General features: G+C 43.7%; 1 protein-coding gene across 3 annotated transcripts; it reads left to right on the forward strand.

The window, feature by feature from the left end:
- The first annotated feature begins 96 nt into the window (after positions 1–96).
- Positions 97–13,006, forward strand: ift43 (intraflagellar transport 43 homolog (Chlamydomonas)). Of its 3 annotated transcripts, XM_019272418.2 has the most exons (10): positions 97–241; positions 1,559–1,660; positions 1,781–1,801; positions 4,170–4,240; positions 6,564–6,599; positions 7,429–7,475; positions 11,312–11,384; positions 12,171–12,246; positions 12,384–12,446; positions 12,710–13,006. In XM_019272418.2, the coding sequence occupies exons 1-10, from the start codon at positions 197–199 to the stop codon at positions 12,818–12,820; spliced, it is 645 nt and encodes a 214-aa protein (XP_019127963.1). In that variant the 5' UTR covers positions 97–196; the 3' UTR covers positions 12,821–13,006. The 3 variants fall into 3 exon arrangements, with proteins under 3 accessions (XP_019127963.1, XP_010732156.1, XP_010732155.1); XM_010733854.3 differs by lacking the exon at positions 1,781–1,801 and having other exon boundaries at positions 1,559–1,624; XM_010733853.3 differs by lacking the exon at positions 1,781–1,801 and having other exon boundaries at positions 99–241.
- The last annotated feature ends 4,908 nt before the right edge of the window (positions 13,007–17,914 follow it).

Raw genomic sequence — 17,914 nt, forward strand, 5'->3', positions numbered from 1 at the left:
ACATATTTTATACTGAAACAACATATCTTTGCACAATTAACCCTGGGCTGTATGCTCATTTGCATATTCACTCTGTGAGTCCCCTCGCGCTCCTTCCCTCTGATTGGCGTTGCCATGGAGAGCGTTGCTACGTGACGCTTCCTGAAGTCCAGGAAGACGCTTCCCTGAGTCGCTGCTGCTGCTAGCTGAAAAAGAAATGGACGATAACTTCCATCTCGGAGACGCTGGGACGGTTAAAAACGTGAGTGAGCCGCTTGAACAGCAGAGGATGCAGCAAGAGAGCATAAGCAGCCGTGATATGTATTCAGTGTGCTGTAAAACTGAGGCTGTTAACTGTGAGGGAGCGAGGCTGTTGCTAACTACTTAGCTTTTAAAGCTAACGCAAACAGTCAGTATTAGCCAGTGTCGGTGAAGTGTTGTGGCTATTGAAATGACCTGTTACCAGCAAACAAACATTATCCTTTACTACTTTAGAGCCACAGGAAGAATTGTTTTTTTTAGTGTGAAGCGAGATAAAGGGTTAGCCGTGCTAACATGCACAGCTCACAGTGCCCTAAACAAAACATCAGTCATTCATTCATTCATTACATGTACAGTAAACATAAACGATTACATTTGATGTACTGCACCAGAGTTAGTTTCCAGCTACTTTTCATCTGCAGACACAATTAAAACATATTACAGCACAATAACAAGCAAAAAACACATCCACATTCAGCTGCACCTATACTGTAATCCAAGCGCAGCCTCTCTCCATTAAATGCATGTTCCCCCTTCTTACAGCAAAGCTAAAATCCAGGTCACACATGAGATACTTCACTACAGCATTTGCGGCAGTAGCTCGGTCTGTAGGGATTTGACTTGGGAACCAGAGACTCGCTGCATAGACCAGTGTGGAGGGTGGACTGGTAGCTAGAGAGGTACCAGTTCACCTCCTAGGCACTGCAGACGTGCCCCTGAGCAAGGTATCGAACTCCTAACTGTTCCCAGGGCGCCCATCATGCCACAGTCTCTCCAGATTTGCATGTTTATGAGCCCGTTGTGTGTGTCAGTGGTTGTATTTCAGGTAAAATGCATGTAAAAAAAAGTGAAAAAAGAATTTCCCTTTGTGGGATCAATAAAGTATCTATTCGTTTTTACGCTCCAAGAATTTCTGCTCGTAATCATGCTGCCAGTTTCAGAAAGAAAAGGTTATGGTTTGGTAAAAGCACGTTAGAGTTATGTAACATCTTATTTTGAAAGCAGAATGATGGAAGGATGCAAAAAGAAATATATCACTGCCACATCTGCACAGAGAAACTTCACATTATTGGAAGTTGTGCAAAACTAGTAAATAAAAGCCAACAAAGCACCAAACTTGGTTGGTTTATGCAAGTGGAATAATCTGATCTTCTGTATATTGAAGTCCGTCCAGACAACATTTGGTTGGCTCATTAGATGGCACGCTTTAAGCTAAGCGAAACCACAAAGTCTTTGGTAGCCGTTGGAAGTGGCAGCTTCTGGCTTTATGATATCAAAATCTATTTTCCATTTTTTTTAAATTATGCACATTTCCCAGGTTGCAAAGTCTGGACGAAGAGCCCGCCCTGCAGCAGACCAATCATCATTTGAAGATTCACGTTACGTAAGGAAGTCATCCACCTCTGCTTCAGGGGGAGAAGTATGTAAAAAAAAGAAAGAAAGAAAACGATGATGAATGATAATAGGCTGTTGGTTGCATGATATAATTTCACCTCACAATAAACTTCATCAACATGCATTTTGATTTTGTCTCATACATGAATCGCCTGATGACGCCGAGGTAGGTAGCATGAAAAAAACGGTGACTTTGCATGGCTTCTGCTGCTGATGCTCCAGACATCAAGACTATATGATGCACAGTATTCTTAGTTTCATAAACACCACAGAGATTCACCGCCTTACACTGTAACACCAGCTTGACACACATGGTATAAAGTTTTCTCATCTATGTAGAGACGTTTCATTTGCCCTTTTCCTTCTTCTGCAGGTTTCAAAGCATAGACAGTCAGTTTCCAAAACTGTAGCTGCTCTTCATTTATTGTCCTTGTGTGTAATGGATCTGATGTTCTTGCATGAAATGTTTTGAAGTGTTACTTCATACAAACTCCGAACCCCTTTTAAACTTTAGAGTCACAAAGCATTGTAATAGTTCTCTTGTAAATTGTCTAATTGAAAAACAAGTAGATTACATCACAAAAGTCCCCATAACTCTACCAAGAATTTTAATAAATCCTCTCCTTATACTGCCTAGCGTGAATCAAAGTCCTAGACGAGATGTCGTTGTAAAGTTTTCTCAGTGATCTCTGCCTCATAAAACAAGTTGGAGTCAATGCTGCTAAATTTAGACTTTATATAGGGCAAACATATATGAGAGAAGTCAGATCAGAAGCGACAGTTGCAATATAACAAATAATTTCTCTTTGCTGTCGTTGGCATTTATGGAATCAGTCATGTCTCCTGGATTGGCAAACGGTGAGCCAACCGACATTCCCAAAGCAAAAAAATCCCAGCAATGCTTTTGCTTTAGGCTAATCTTTCCAAATTAGGCCAACTTCCCTAATGTATGAACCAGTATTCTCGCGCCCTCTCTGACCTGCTGCGCACATGCAATACATTTTTCCAGAGTGTCGTGTGACTGGGTGGGTTTATTTGTAGTCTTCGTTTATCAAGCCTGGCCTCTTCTGCCTAAAATACCCAACTGATTGGTCACATTCCTGACATCCTTTTAAACAAAGACTCATTTGCTTTTATGGGCTCATAGGGTTTGGTCACCATAAGTTCCTTGCCCTAGAGACCATCACAGAATCCTAAATTAGAAACCATGAGGGCTAAGCTAATTGCCTTAACAGCCATAACTATTTTACTACAACTGTGAGGTTCATATTTGGTCATGGAGAATTGAAAGCACAGATTTGTTTTGTTTCTCAGGACACTTATGGTCCTCTCCATTTTTGTAGACTGACATAACTGTCAGAGGTTGAATTTATTACACTCAAAGACACTTGACTGTATTATCTTGCCTCTCGTGAAAAATGTTCATCGTCTGAAACACCAAACATTAAACATTTTCACATCACTTGAAGGGTTTTTGTGATGTTGCTTAAAATGACTCAATTGTCGTCACCGTATTCTCTTTTGTTCTTAATAAAGAGACAGATACTAATTACACAAACTTGAGGGAGCTTGTTCGGCCTCAGCTCTCGCGATTAATGGTAATATACAGCGGAGCAGAGTGGCTCCCCCTCCTTCTGCCCTGCTTAATGGTGACATTCAGATTTATAAATGGCTTTGGTGAAGGAACCAGCCATGAAAGATTATTTCCTCTTTCATCATAAACGAAAGAAATTCTTCACGAGCACTTTGTCCTCTGCAGACCCAATTTAGTAATGAGAAATGTTGTGCCTTTTTTTCCCTAGTTCATTTGTCTAGTGCCCACCCTCGTGTGCTCTCAGGAATTCATTCATTGAAGTGCTGGTCTCAGGGTCTCGGTCTCAGGATCGAGATGCATACTCGGTTTCCTATTTTCAGAATCAAAGAATGAGAGGGAGAGGGTCATTTTTTCCTGTGGATCTATTTTCGGGTCAGACTTACAGGCCCTGGCAGTTCCCACACTCTACTCCATATGTTCCTGTGCTTTTGAAACAAACCGTATTGAAAAATATAATAAACAAAACAATGGAGTGCATATAGATGACTCAATGCTGCACACACCAGACATTGTTTACTATATGGGATTAGAGGTACATTGTTTCAAATGGTCCCCGCACCTTAATCAGAACAATTGAAGTTGCTTTTTTTATGCCTTTTACATTTATGTTTAGTTTAGGCCTTTTCTGTTGGGATCTTAATTTTATGTTGCTGTAGACAAGGTGGCCACCTACTGGCATGTTTCCACTTTAAAAACTTGTGTTTTTAAGTTTCTTGTTCATTTTATTTTTATATAGAACATAATAATAAGTTTTGATGTAACACAAAAGACCTATAATTGTGACAGAAGTTTAAGCTGTATCTTACATAAACATGAAATTTTTGTGCTTTATTTTTTCAAGATTAAAGCTAGAATGTTTACAGATATGATTTATTTATCTATGTCAATGAGTAAACATTCAGTGAAGCTCTTTGCTATTAACATTCTCTCCTTCTTCCAGGGGCCTCCTCCCAAACCGGCCCGGCGGCAGGGCGGCTGGGCAGAAGAAAGCTCTGGGTCCAGTTCTGCCAAGTACGTATCTACACCTTTTCCTCCATCTCCTGTGGCTTACACTGTAGGCAGCAACTGTGAGCTGCAGTCTTGGGTTATGTGTTATTAATGAACTCTCATGCTGTTGAATGAGCTTATTTATCAGTGCATATTTGGCACTCGGGCTGTGAATCAACAAGGTTAGAGGGAGCCTGTCTGAGCAGGCAACTCTCCATTCGTCTTCATCTGTGAGCAAGGCGGTAATTGACATGGTTAATGCATCAGCCACAGGAGGGCACTGTTAGTCAGCTAGCCACTTCATCACAGGGGTTCAAGCCACTTAATCACCCCTTTCCACTGCAGTCTGCTCTTTACACAGGGAGCACAACATGGAGAATTCATGAAATATTTGGAACAGATGGAAGGTGTTTGCCCAAAGCCTCCATCTACAACCAACAAATCTAAATCTAAATACTGTACATGACTGAATCAACATTTATTGCGGAAGCTCTCTTCTTGTTTTCTCCTCCACCTGCCACTGTGCCTATTTTTTTTTCAGTCTCAGTGGAGGTGAGAGCATAGGAGATGCATTGAAGTGAACAGGCTGAGTCAATTGTACTTATTTGCGTAGTTTACTGCACCGTTAGTGCAAGCAAGGAAAACAGCAAACTCAATAGATCTTTCCTTTCTCACAGAAGGTCAGCGTGTCGCTTCTCTGCTTTTGCGTAACCCAGCTTGATTCCCAGTCTCAAAGCGATTGAAATACAGGAGGTGTAAAAGGGGTTTGCACGCGCATTGATCCTCTCTGAAACAAAGTAAGTAATGGTCCCCCCTGGAACGGGCAAGGACTTTTCCCTTCAATGTCACCCCTCATGCTCAATCACCGCCGCCCTCCTCCCACTAATCCCAGCGCAGAAATCCCGGGATTTGTCGATCTATCACTTCTAATTGACACTAAATGATCTGTCAGTTTATTGATGAACCTTTGAAACCAGGTTGTCACAATATATTTTATCCCTAACAACTTTTTCCAGACAGTTTTACCATGTCTATCGCTTTGCCTTACATGAGTCTTAATCAAGAGGCCTGTAATGTGTCTTAAGTGTCGCCACCCCCGCCCCCCAGACAGGACACAGTCCAAGGGCAGGCAGGTAGGCTCCCTCAGCTCCTCTCTGCCCTGCCTGGTTGGACTCTACCCTCAGACAGCATGGATGAGAACTTTTCGCTGACAATTGGTCAGATAATTGTGTTTTATGTAATTCTGTCCTTTTATTTTGGGCCTCCAGTTCAAAAATGATTGATTAATAAGGTTCCTAATAAGGTAATGACAAATGATTTGTGATATAAAATGGAAGTATTCAGATTTTCTTGTCCACATTATTGTATCTTTGGATTTTTTGTGCAAGCGTCATGTTTTTTGAGATGACGGGTTTGTTTCCCAAATTTGCCTTCAAAGCGTTACAAACTCTACAAGCAAACTCTCCCCAGAAAAACCCTTAAATGTAAAAAATGGATGTAATCGTAGGAAGAGGAAGGGATGGTAAACTAGAAGTAGAGTTTGGAGTTGGTGTACAGGTGGGTTTGCTTTTCTAGTGTTGTCTCTACTACTGACATTAGTGTGCAGTAATTTCAATCCCAACATTGGTAATTACGTATTAAACTCTGCACATTTATTATTAATTCTTTTTCTGATGGATGTTCAATTTAAAAGCATGCATTTGTTTAATATCAATTATTACCACATGTCTGCTATCTTGTTTTTCACTTGTATAAAAGGATGAAATGACAGACTGTTGTAATACGGATGTATTGCTTTTAAAACCAGTAGGGGGCACTACTCAACCAGGAGAACTAGCAAAATCATTTTTGTATGATGAAAAGAAAATTAAAACATTTTATACACATTTTTATGCCACTAATTAAAACATACCAGAACTTTCTCTGCTTTGATTCCTTTCTTATATTTTATGATGATTGATATGTTTAAATGCTTCTTAGATAATATTCATGTAGTTATATTAGTTTTTCTTTGGTGTCTGGTGTGATTTCTACCTTTTCTTAAAACAGATAGTGAATGCTAAAAATACCATGTTGAGGCAGAGGAGTGTGAAAACAGTATTTTGGTGTCTGGCATGCTCTGTTCAAGCTGCGCTGTGTAAACGGAGAGAAGTCTGAAAATAGCTGCACCGTCCAGCAGGAGACGAAACTGAGAAAACAGAGAGGATAGGAGATGACACGACTATCGTAGACCCCACTGTGTCTGATGTAGCAGAATTACTATGATTAGATAAGGAAGGAAAAATCTAATCTAACAAGTGTGTTATTTAATTTGTCTAACGGTTGTTTTTGTTCTGCTGCTACACAGATCTTCAAGAAGACCTGCAGCTGAAGACCTGGAAGAGTAAGTTCATTGCTCCTACTCCTCCTGTAGGTATAGACTGAATTCAATGCCAGTCACATTTTGTTTTTGTGTGTGTGTTTTAATAAAAATAGGTCAGTTTAAATGTTTGTTCCTTTTGCAGTAAAGTGGGAATAGCGGCATATTTTCAGATTGTCCTTGGTTGCAGCTAATCCTCGCCTTCCAAGAACAATCACTTAACATGATTAAAAAACAGCGTGACTGAGTTGTCATCACTTTTATTGCTGTTAGGAGCCAAGTTTTCCTGTTATTCTAGTTTTTCCCCTCACCCTCCCTCCCGTTATTCTGTGACTAGAATAGACATCACGAGAAGAGGCAGGTAGAGGACGCAGTCGTCTGTGTTTTACTCATCATCGCAGTCGGAGCCCGGTGCCTGACTGGCTGTAGTGAGACAGAGGCTTTGTGTGTAAAGTTGTTACCCTGTGAAAAGATCCCTTATGTTGTGCTCCTGTCACAGCTGTCTTGTCTTAGTAATACTTATTCATCCTGCTGCTCCAGCTGGGTTTGTTTTTTTTTTTTAATTCTGGAGGTGATCTTGTCTAAGGCTGCCAGGCTGGTCACCCGGACAGCACAATAGTGTCTCATAGCACCATCAGTGCCTTTTGGCAGGAACGACTGTTCAGAAGTCCAGTCAGACTGTTGCAGACTGAGTGAGTGTCCTAACTACCACGAGAGAAAGACAAGACAAAAAAAAAAACCCGCCCATCATCAAAGCAAAGCCAAATCACCCACTCACTGTGATGACCTCACCGTTGGGCTGCATTTTGAAACTATTAAATAATTCATACTCTCACACTTCCTGTTTCTACAGCCGCCGCCTTCGACCACAAACACCCCAGGGATCAGATGATGAAGGAGGTAAGAGCACCCTTACTAGCCCCCCTCCCATTCGGTGTCTCTCCTCTCGGGCAAAGAAGAGCCCTCCAGTGTCTCCCCGGCACATTCATCCTCTGGAAGTAGAGCAGATAAGCAGACGGTCAGATCATCGCTTTTCACTGATGCTCACGCCATATTTCTCCTTGAGTCCAGCGTGGATTCATGTGTTAGAACGCTGTCTTTGACCAGCATTCCTCCTTCTGAACAGTGTGTGACACCGTATAAACATGTGAATATGCTCATTAAATGAGGTTAGATATATAGTTGATGGAGAATATTCTTGCAGGATTTAAGCATTTGCCTTTCCACCCAGAGCAACACAGTTAGTCACAAACACACACACATGTACACACACAGTGTCAGACAGGTGCTGTTGAATACAGATCTAGCGGTAACTGAGTCACCTGAGGGCCCAACTGTGCACACCACAAACAATGTCATGACTGAGGGGGGAAATTTCAGCTAAACCCTGCCTAGAATAATTGTTCTATTTTGCGGCACAAGGCAGCTGGGGAAATAGGGTCAAATTGCCTCAGTAAAGATAGGTTAGCAGCATGAAATGCTCAGTTGACAACACTGAAGGACTTTAGGATTACACATCAGTACCTCGGGTAAGATGCCATTTATGAACGAATGCCACAGTGATCATAACCCTTTTATTCACAGTCAGTTTAAAAATGTCCATTGTAATGTTTCTAAATTCATAATAATAATAATTAGAAAGGGAATAATAATTTTAAAATCTATAACTCAACAAATATATGATTAATTACAATGTTTTTTTGTATTTTTGTATTCAAATCTTAAACTTTTTAGCATTTATTTTATTATGAAAGATGAACTAAAAGAGTGTGTCCTTATTATTGTTGTTGTTATAAGAAGATATAGTAAACAACAATATTTTATTATCACATCCTTACATAAATGTTCCCTGCAGTGTTGTCCTATTTTGTATTTCTTACTTCTGAGTAATTCTTTGTTGAAAATGGGAAAATTACCATTTTAAAAATGTTATGACAAAACTTAAAAATGAAATTAAAAATGTGTTGATAAATCACAATCATGAACCACAGCAATTAAGTTGCTCTAAATTTCTCATAGTTACACAGCATGTGTACACACACACACACACACACTATTGTCTGTCACTGTCTAGTATGCACTGGCTCAAATGGCCAGTTGAATGAAGAGTCCAGAGGTTTGGTTCCTTTGCAGTTAATGCCGCCGGAAAGATTATTACTCTGTGAAGGGAGACCTCTTAATACAGAGCCGGAGGCAGGGGCATTGGAAATTACAGTGCTGAGGGTTAGTGAGATAGCCCCTGCGATCTTGATTATGTCCCCTACCCTTATCCCTTATGTCCACTGGCTACAAGCACAGTGAGAGAAAGAGAGCGAGGGAAGGCTCGCCCAGTTCCCTGCTCCCATCTTCCCATCAGCTGCCCCCACAGCCTCCTGCTGGTCACTTAAAATAGCACCAGTATCGCAAACACGCTCATCTGTTTCATGTCTCGCTGTCTTACTACTTATTGTGTTGAATATTGTCCCCATAAGCCTTTCAAATGGATTCTGTGCCAAGGTAATCATTTGACTGGACCCCTGCGTAGATTACAGGAACCCAAGTGATGTGAAGAGACGTCCTGTTCTCTAAAGTCGCTGACTGGTGTGTGCCTGCCGGGAGTATGTCTACACTCACAGCAAATTATCCCCTTTTGATATTTACATGCTTCAGCGAGGAAGCCGGACGCGGCCCTGTAATAAGGATACGCGTGGCCTCGCTCACTGCCAGACAAAAGCCACCTTGATACATGTCTGGTCGAGGGAAGGAAGTCAGCGTAGGTAATGTGTGCCGCTGAGGAGAGACAGCTCCTCATGATGAAGCTGCCCTTTGCGTCAGAAGAAAACAGTGGCTTGTTTGCAGGTGCTTTGATGCCCCGCCTGACCTCCAGTAATGGGTTGAATTTGAAGCTCATTTAAAAATGTTGTTCCTTTTTTCACTTAATAATAGATTTTGCATATAGACAACATATGCCTCTGTGCTTCACATTGAACTCTCATGGAGTGTGTTAATAGTGCATTACTGGCTGAAATGAAAAAGAGTGTGTGTGGACAAATAGACAACCCAGGAAGCCGTTTGCAAAGAGCTGGACGGCAAGGCTTTTTGATGTCATTGCACTAAGACCATTAAATTTGATTGGGGGTCCAGGGGGGACGGATTCTGCTGAACGCTGTGCTTTGTAAATGAGAGGACAAAGTGTCACCGGGGCCTCATGAATATGAAATACCCGCGCCTGCATTTATTTGGATATCAGAAACACAGATGAATCTTGTCAGCAGCTAAACGAGCGTGGCATTTTTAATTTGGCTTAATTAAAAAAGAGAAAGAAATAAGTTATCAACAGAGGGTGAGTTTTTGTTATCTACTCAAAGTTGATGCGTTGTCTTCTGAATTTTTGTTCCGATTGCAAATCATTTCTGGTCATCTCAACGGTCCACAACTTTTGTGTTGACCTGAAATTCAGTGTTCCATCAAATATCGATGTTTCCTCGACTCCACTTTATTTTCAGGAGTTATTTTGAAGGAATGGTGACACAGATGCCAAGATATTTCCTCACATCAGATGCAGACTTCCATCTCTTCACCTCTATTTAGCTCCTCTATTGACTTTCCCCTGAGGGTGCAGTACTGTGGTTAGAGATTACTGACAACCCTCTTCATGCAGTCCAGCTCTCCCCTTTTTTCTCTCTCTCTCTCTCTTCCTTCTTCTCTCTGTCTCTCTCACTGTCAACACTCAGCTGTAGACCTAATAAGGATGTGGAGTCTGCTGCCTACCCCAGAAAATATTGTTCAGGATCGCTACATCGCACCCAAAGTTAACACATATTTTATAAGGGCAGATGGGAAGCCAGTAAAGTTGTTGGCAACTGTCTGTACTGCATAAAATGTGTACTGTTGACACGATAAAACATTTTTTTTGGGAGGGGGGGACATTTCTTCATCACTGATTGTTGTGCCCTACATTAGCAATAACCTCTTAATGATGAATGTCATCACACAATGAGGTACTTATTATGAAAGTCTTTGAACACATTTCAATCAGTATCTTAATTCATTATTTACCATTCAGCTTATTTCCATCCAATCTTTCTATATCCCTGATTATGCCTCTCTTATTTCCCTGCTCCAACAAATGTCCAATGCTGTGAAAGTTTGCCCTGTCCTTCTTGGGAGTGGAGCCATCCTCTGTCCTGTTGCGTTTTGCCAATTAATGTGGGTTCCCACTGTTTGAGCAGCGGGTTGGCGGCTCTCGGCACGGCAGCCCCTGCCAGGCCGCACTGTGACTTCCGACCCCACACAGATGGGCCCGCAAGCAAATACTCTTGCACATGGCTGGATGCCGCCCCAGTCGGAGTGGCAGAGTGGACATGGAGGTCGGCCTACCGGCCACTGCGGGTCCTGGGGGTGGGCGGCGCTGACAGGGCCCAAATGCTAAGGTAGCAGGGGGTGCTTTCTGGGGAGCCCCTGGCCAGCGCCCCTCTCACAGCAGGAAGAGCTGCCGCCTCGCCTCCTGAATATTCATGGCCGCATGGCTATTGTGACAGGGCAGCTCTTATGAGGATGTAGCTAGAGAGAGGGAGGGGAGGAAGTGCCACACAGACACGGTCACACATACTCACAGAAAATATGCACTTCTAGCAGCCACACACAGGGGATTTACTGTATTTTTCACAAAGGATTCTGTCTTTTGGCTAGCAATCAGATTGTCTCAAATATTTGACACTTTTAAAAATGTAATTTGTAAGGTGTTTTCTTTCCAGATATTCCAGTGATTCCAGATCTTGAAGAAGTACAGGAAGAAGATCTCACCATGCAAGTTGCAGCTCCACCGAGGTAGGTCGAAGTTCATCCTTATCACTCTTTGTGGATTGACACACACACACACACACACACACACACACACACACACACACACACACACACACACACACACACACACAGCGTGTCCCCAGACCCATGTATGACAGTTAACCTCTGTCCGTGCACAGGACACTAGATCAGTAACCTGCTCTGGTGACTTTGATGGTTACCTGTCCTCTACTCGTGCCACCGTGCAGTGTCTAGCTTTATCGGGGCTGAAATGGAGAAATAACAGTTGGGTGTGATTTATGCAACTCTGTTACCAGGGTCCTGACTAACCGGGCCCTTTGATTTACAGGGCAGTGAGAGACACGCCGACATGTGTCGAATATGTAGCAAGGCTATGACAGCGGTGGAGGTTATTAGGCTGGGGCTTGCTCTCTGTGCGAGATAATATCCACATTGAACTCATTGCGGGGGCAATGTAGCGTGTAATGTGCAGTAAGTAGGACTGGCATGCACTGCTAGGCCCCGGCCACTTTGAGAGCCCCCCCACTTAATTCCAACCCACAGATAAGCAGCTGGGTTTCAATTTGAAGCGTTTACCACTTGGCAACCATCTCCTGCTCTCTGTGGTCTTTGCTTCAAGTCTTGGAGCTTGATTGTGCATACACTTCAAACTTCTACAAAGCCACTTCTCAGTCTTGGTTTGTATGTAGTGTGAAAGCGCTGCAGTCAGACTGGTTACTGTTTTTCTAATTGAAATACAAGTCTGTTAGCGTATCAGATGCTTATTCTAACTATGTATCACCCTGTTAGCATCCAGGTGAACCGGGTAATGACCTACAGAGATCTGGACAATGATCTGAAGTGTTACTCTGCGTTCCAGACCTTAGTAAGTCAAGGCCATTTATTTTTATATCTCCCTGATATTCCTCCCTCTCTTCTCGTCAAGGTGGTCCATTTAATTTTGCAACCAGCATCACCTCTGTTTGTGCAAGCTAAGTGAATTTTACTGCGATCTTTCTTCAGGATGGAGAGATTGACTTGAGGCTTCTCACCAAGGTTTTAGCTCCTGAGCAGGAGGTGAAAGAGGTGAGTGAGTTTTTAGTAAATATAGCTCGTGAGCTCCCAGCGAAGGCCTGTCCAGCTGTTTCTAGAGCACCAGGGGAGGTTGCCACTCTGTCTCCCAGGTAATCAAGATTTATGATGTGTACATTAACACCCTCTGCTCTCCTTCCCCATTCTCCTCTCTTTGCTCCCTCTGTTCGCTATGCTCTCTTTCTTGTTATGTCTCCCTCTGCCTCTCTAATTCTTCTTTTCTCCCCCTCTTTCTGTCTCTCCTTTTTGCTCTGCAGGATGATGTGAGCTGGGACTGGGATCATCTGTTTACAGAGGTGTCCTCAGAGCTGCTGATGGAATGGGATCAAGGAGAGAGTGAGGAGCAGGCCGCGTTGCCTGTAATATGAGGAGGAGGTTTGGAGTGGGACTTTTAATGGCTCCAGTGGGAACAGGGTGAATGTTCATTACACAGAAGGTCCAGTGACTTTGGATACAGTAACTTTAATTACTGTTTGTTATCCAGAATTTATATTTTGTAAAGTGTATATACAGTATTTGTCATATTTTCTAAATAAAGTTCAGTGAACAGTGCAGTGTTCTCTTACCGTCTTCATTTAGGTTTTGTTTCACCCTTCTTTGTTTGTTACTTTTTAACTTAAACAGCCAAAAGGCAAACTGATTTTGTTTGAAAAGCCCCTCTGAGAAAAAGCTGTCACAGATAAAAAATGCCCTCCCTGCACTGCCAGCATTATCAACACCCTCATACAAGTCCAAGTTTGATAATCAGCTAAGCTGAAATCCAGTTGATTGTGTTCAAATTAACATTCCTCATTAAATCCTACAACCTTATTGTTATTGACTGTGCCATTGACTTTATCTTCCAGGTCTTCGATAGGAGCAACCCCTTCTTCTCTATTATCTCAAATGCATTGAACAGAGTTCCTATTGACACCTGGGGGATTAGCATACATTATACCTTTTACTGGATAAATAGGAATGGATGTAAGTCAGGAACAAGACAGCATTTGGTGAAGTAAAGTAAAGAAAATTCTCCGCAACAATGCGACTGCACATAGAGCCAGCACAACAGGCCACAGGACAGGGTGTGATGGACATTGGCTGTGACACCTTTGCACCGAAGTTGATATAATTTATGAAATGTGTTGTATACCATGGCTTCAGCGCGCGCTGGACGCATGTATCAGCATTCAGTTTTGTCTTTGGTTCATGTGTGTGAATATAAATGCAGGCCTCCAAAGTCAGGCCAGGTCTATTAGGGAAACAGCTGTAACATTTACAGATTGTGATTAGGTTTATTTCTGCGGCAGAGAGCAGTCTCATGACATTTGGAGATGCACAGCAAAGTCCTCAAGGACACATAATCTATGCATCTAACAGCTCAATCACTGCCCATCACAAATAGATCCAGATTTTTTTATTTGGTGGGCCTTGAATCAACTTCATCAAGTGTAATACCTCAGGACGAAGCTATCACACGGGATATTTGTGCTCGGAATAATCGTGTGTGGCAGAATTTATTATTTGAGCTCAGTGCTCAATCGCAATGAGTGATCTCCATCATACAGACATACAAATGCACACTTTTTTTACCGCCTCCACAATTGGCTTATTTAGCCAGACTTAATGAATTCTGCCCATATGCCCTGAGCAGCTGCTATGTTGCCCCTTCCTCCCGCCCCCGCCGAGCTGCGAAGTGCCCATCCATGTAGAGACAACCTCTAGCTGTCTCTCTGGAGAAGGCTAAGCCTGCCACTCCTCTGCTGGCAGCCGGCCGGTGCTGTCTGAGGTGGACTGCGGACGGGCCGAGGACTCAGATTAGGGCCCAGTGATCACGGGTTGTGGCCGGCCTCAAATGATTGGCCCTGAACGTCGGTGGATCAGAGAGGGGATTAGAGAAAGAGAGAGAGATCCAGAGACGCTGTTTGGCATGTGCCTGCATCCAGCTTCTCAAAGTGACCTCTCTCTATACTGCCTCATCCTGCCGCTCTCTTCTCCTTTATTCTCTTCATGTCTCTCAGTGTGTACAGTATATCCTGATGCTGCGGCGAGGCTCAGAGTGACCTCTCACTGTCTGGGTGCAGTGAATTCAATCACGTCAAAACAGCTACAATATACAGTATACGTAGTGAAGAAGACAGTTGTGTTCTTAGAGAGGACTTTGGCTGTCACGTGAACACGGTGTCACTGGGAGGTGAGCTGAGTCTGAGGCCATGTTGATGCTGTGTATATCAGATCAGATGATACAGACCTCACGTGGGTTTAGGGTGTGATTTGTCTTCCCTTGACATTTTTCTATTAAAATAATGGAGCCATTACTGCTGTAAAAATCCACATTGCCCCAGTGCGTGCATCTGCAATCCGATATTTCTCTCAAAATGTTCCAGTAGCGACACAATGTTTAAAATACTTCGATACGATGGGACACCACGGTACACACCAGATCTCTGAGTTTATGTAGGAAAATAAGTTTTCTCGTGTGAATCTATGCTGTTTATATTCAAAGCAGCAGTTTGTTACTGAGATCCCATTGTAAAACCTTGAGGCCAGTATGGACCAGCTGAGCACAGGGAGTTCTCAGGCCATTGAGTTTAAATGGGTAATTTATCTGTGTTTTTATTGGGTCCCATGGTGGAAATGACTTTTCATTTTGTGGCAAAGAAAACAAACGCGAGGAAGTAATACAATTTTAATAAAAGAAACGGACGGAGGCCCCATTAATGTAATGTTTTTTCCTGCTCCTCGTCGACAGGCTTGTCTTAATGTATTTTGATATTGGGCGCTAATTGGAAGGATAGAATAGAGATAATATGCTTCCAGCTCTACCTAATATGCTGTGGTGTTGACAGAAGTTTATACATCTTATCTGGTCTCAATATCTGCCTTCCATATGGCCCAAAAGCAATATGCTGAGGTGTAATTAAAGAAAATGGGGAGATGTGGAGATAGCTGGGGCCCGATGCCGGGGCCCCGCAGACACAGAGTGAGGGGTGAGGACAGACACGCTAAAGCTCAAGGAATATTAGGACCAGTTCATTCCACCAGGGGCCGCGTGCCTGTCACAGGTTCCCTGTCGATGACCCGGCCATCACCGCATCAGGCCGGTGCCATGAACCAGTCATGAGAGGATTATTAGCTGTTTAAAAAGGCATGGAAATAAAGACCCCCCCCCCTTTTTAAATGAATGTTTTTCACATTCATTTACAGCATAACTATCTTAACTGTATTCAAATGGACCTCGTGTCCTTTGAAATGAGCCTCAAAAAGCAGCCGCAGTATTGATTTGCCACAAAGACTCCATGATATTTCAAGTTTAAAGGAGAAATCCTCGCCACACAACTAAGGCAGTCAGATCAATATCATTTTTTGATCAAAAGGGGATTTGCCTTTGAAATAGCTAGATTAAACAGATGTTGTATTTTTCATTAGCTATACTGCACCTTTAAAAACCCCTGCAGGGGGTTGTGGGAGAGGAGAGGGAATTGCTCGAAAAAAAGAGACAATGAAAGGGGTATTTTTAAGACCTAAAGTTTGACGAGTTGAAAAGTATTTTCAGTTTTGTCAGTGCTATTTTTCCCCTCTCTTCTTTAGTTAATATTCTATCGCTCCAAGTCCTTTTTTGTTTACCCCAGGTGGGCTCAGACATGAAATGGCTGGGACGGTGGCAGCTTGGAATGCCCCTGGGCATCTTACGGCCGACATGTTGTCACAGCACCCGGGAGGGGGAGTGAGAGGGCCGGGATTTTATGTTTTTTTTTTAAAGTGTAAGCCATGAGATGAGGGGGAAAAAAGCTTCTGTTCTTTTTGTAACAGTGAGATTGACTGAATTCATTATTATTATTATTATTTCCCACTTTTTTTCTCGTGTGTTTTTAGTGCAGCCGAGGGTTGGATGGCGAGACCGGGGGTTTGAACATGAAATACAGTCGAGCTCCACATTTGTCATGTATTTTATTATTTCCCTTCTTCACCTCTCAGTCCTGTACGCGAGGTCCTTCATTTTTCACATGACTGGTTTTCTTATCATTGTGGGCCCTCTCCGCTGGCCTATGAGTGACTTAAAGGCAATAAAACACAAAACATTCTGTAAAACACGGATGCCTCTCTGGTCGTGGAGGCCCTGTAATGCCTCTCTGGGAAATTATGATAATAACTCAGTGGCGGTTGGAGTGGCCAGGTCGCTTGTGTGGGGCTGGGGGCAATGGGACGGGGTTCACCAAGGTCTTCTGAGCAGGGACAGGTCAAGGTGGCTTGTTGGGCCTCGCCACCCAACCCCCTTCTGTCATAAACTCTTTCCATCATGCAGGATGCCGTCCGCAGCCAGGTATAGAGCAGAACCTCTTTGTCTTGTAGCCACTGGCGATAAAGCAAGGGCTGATGGGAGAGTGGTTGTGTTGGCCCCTTTGGCAGTGGCAGGGTCAGCCGAGGAGCTTATCATGGCCAGCAGAGGAAAACGCCTGAGTCAACACAACTCCATTGTTTGCCCTCTGAGGGTCACAAACACACACTTCTGTTACTGTACTTTGAACCTGGTACTTTTAATGTTTGTTTCTTTTAAGAGAAAAGGCACAAGGCAGCAAGAGAGCTGTGTTTGGTCGGGATTTTTGGTGTCTGGATTTGTTGCTGGGTGGAGGGAGGGGGAGCTGGATGTAGCCCCACAACACCTCTCGAGTGTGTGAATGAGAAGGAGCGAGGACAGGAAGAGAGAGCGGGCTCCACCACTGAGGTGCTGACAGAGGGGATCGAGGGGCTGAGATTGCACCTGTTCCGGCCCAGCACCCTCCCAGCAGGGCCTCGCCAGAGTCTCAGCCTTCTCCTGGCATCTGTGATGGGGTCCAGGGCCAGTCCCACCTCCAGCGCTCGCTCCACCTCTTCTTTGCTTGTAGAGGAGAGATGGGAAACGCTGGAGGCTCCATCTGCCGAGGGCTCGCCGCGGTCTCTGCGGCCCGCCTGGGGAAGGGGGTTGCTGGGCCTCCACGACTCTGCCACGGGGGTCTCACAGTGGTAGACCACAGCGCAGCACATCACACGTCACATGCCAGCTGGCCAGGTTTTCTCCACTGTAAACAGAGACTAATGACCACTCAACACACCCTCACCAAACACATAGCCCTTGATATAGTGGAGGAGGGGGGGGAAGCAATGTCGGGGAAAAGGTTTAGTTTGGTTTGGACAAAGGAAAGCAGCATCCTGAGGTTACTTCATAGAATCTGCTGCTGTGGGAGAAACTGTTTGAGTCTGGACTGGGAGCTCACCGTCACAGTGGGACACTGCTAAAGCTACTCATTGGGTTTGAATCTGAGTCCACTATATCACAGTCCACTGCTTTCCTGCATGCATGCAACATCACAGGCCTCCCTGTGCTCTGCAAGCCCCCAGGATCAAGCTGGTCCACCCGCTGAGTCTGTAAAGCTCTCGTCTTGGATCTCTGTCCTGAGGAAGTGTGTGGAGCTATGAATTCTGGGAAGGCACGTCTGAAAAAT

This window comes from Larimichthys crocea, chromosome XXIV (assembly GCF_000972845.2).
Source record: "Larimichthys crocea isolate SSNF chromosome XXIV, L_crocea_2.0, whole genome shotgun sequence".
Lineage (NCBI taxonomy): Eukaryota > Metazoa > Chordata > Actinopteri > Sciaenidae > Larimichthys > Larimichthys crocea.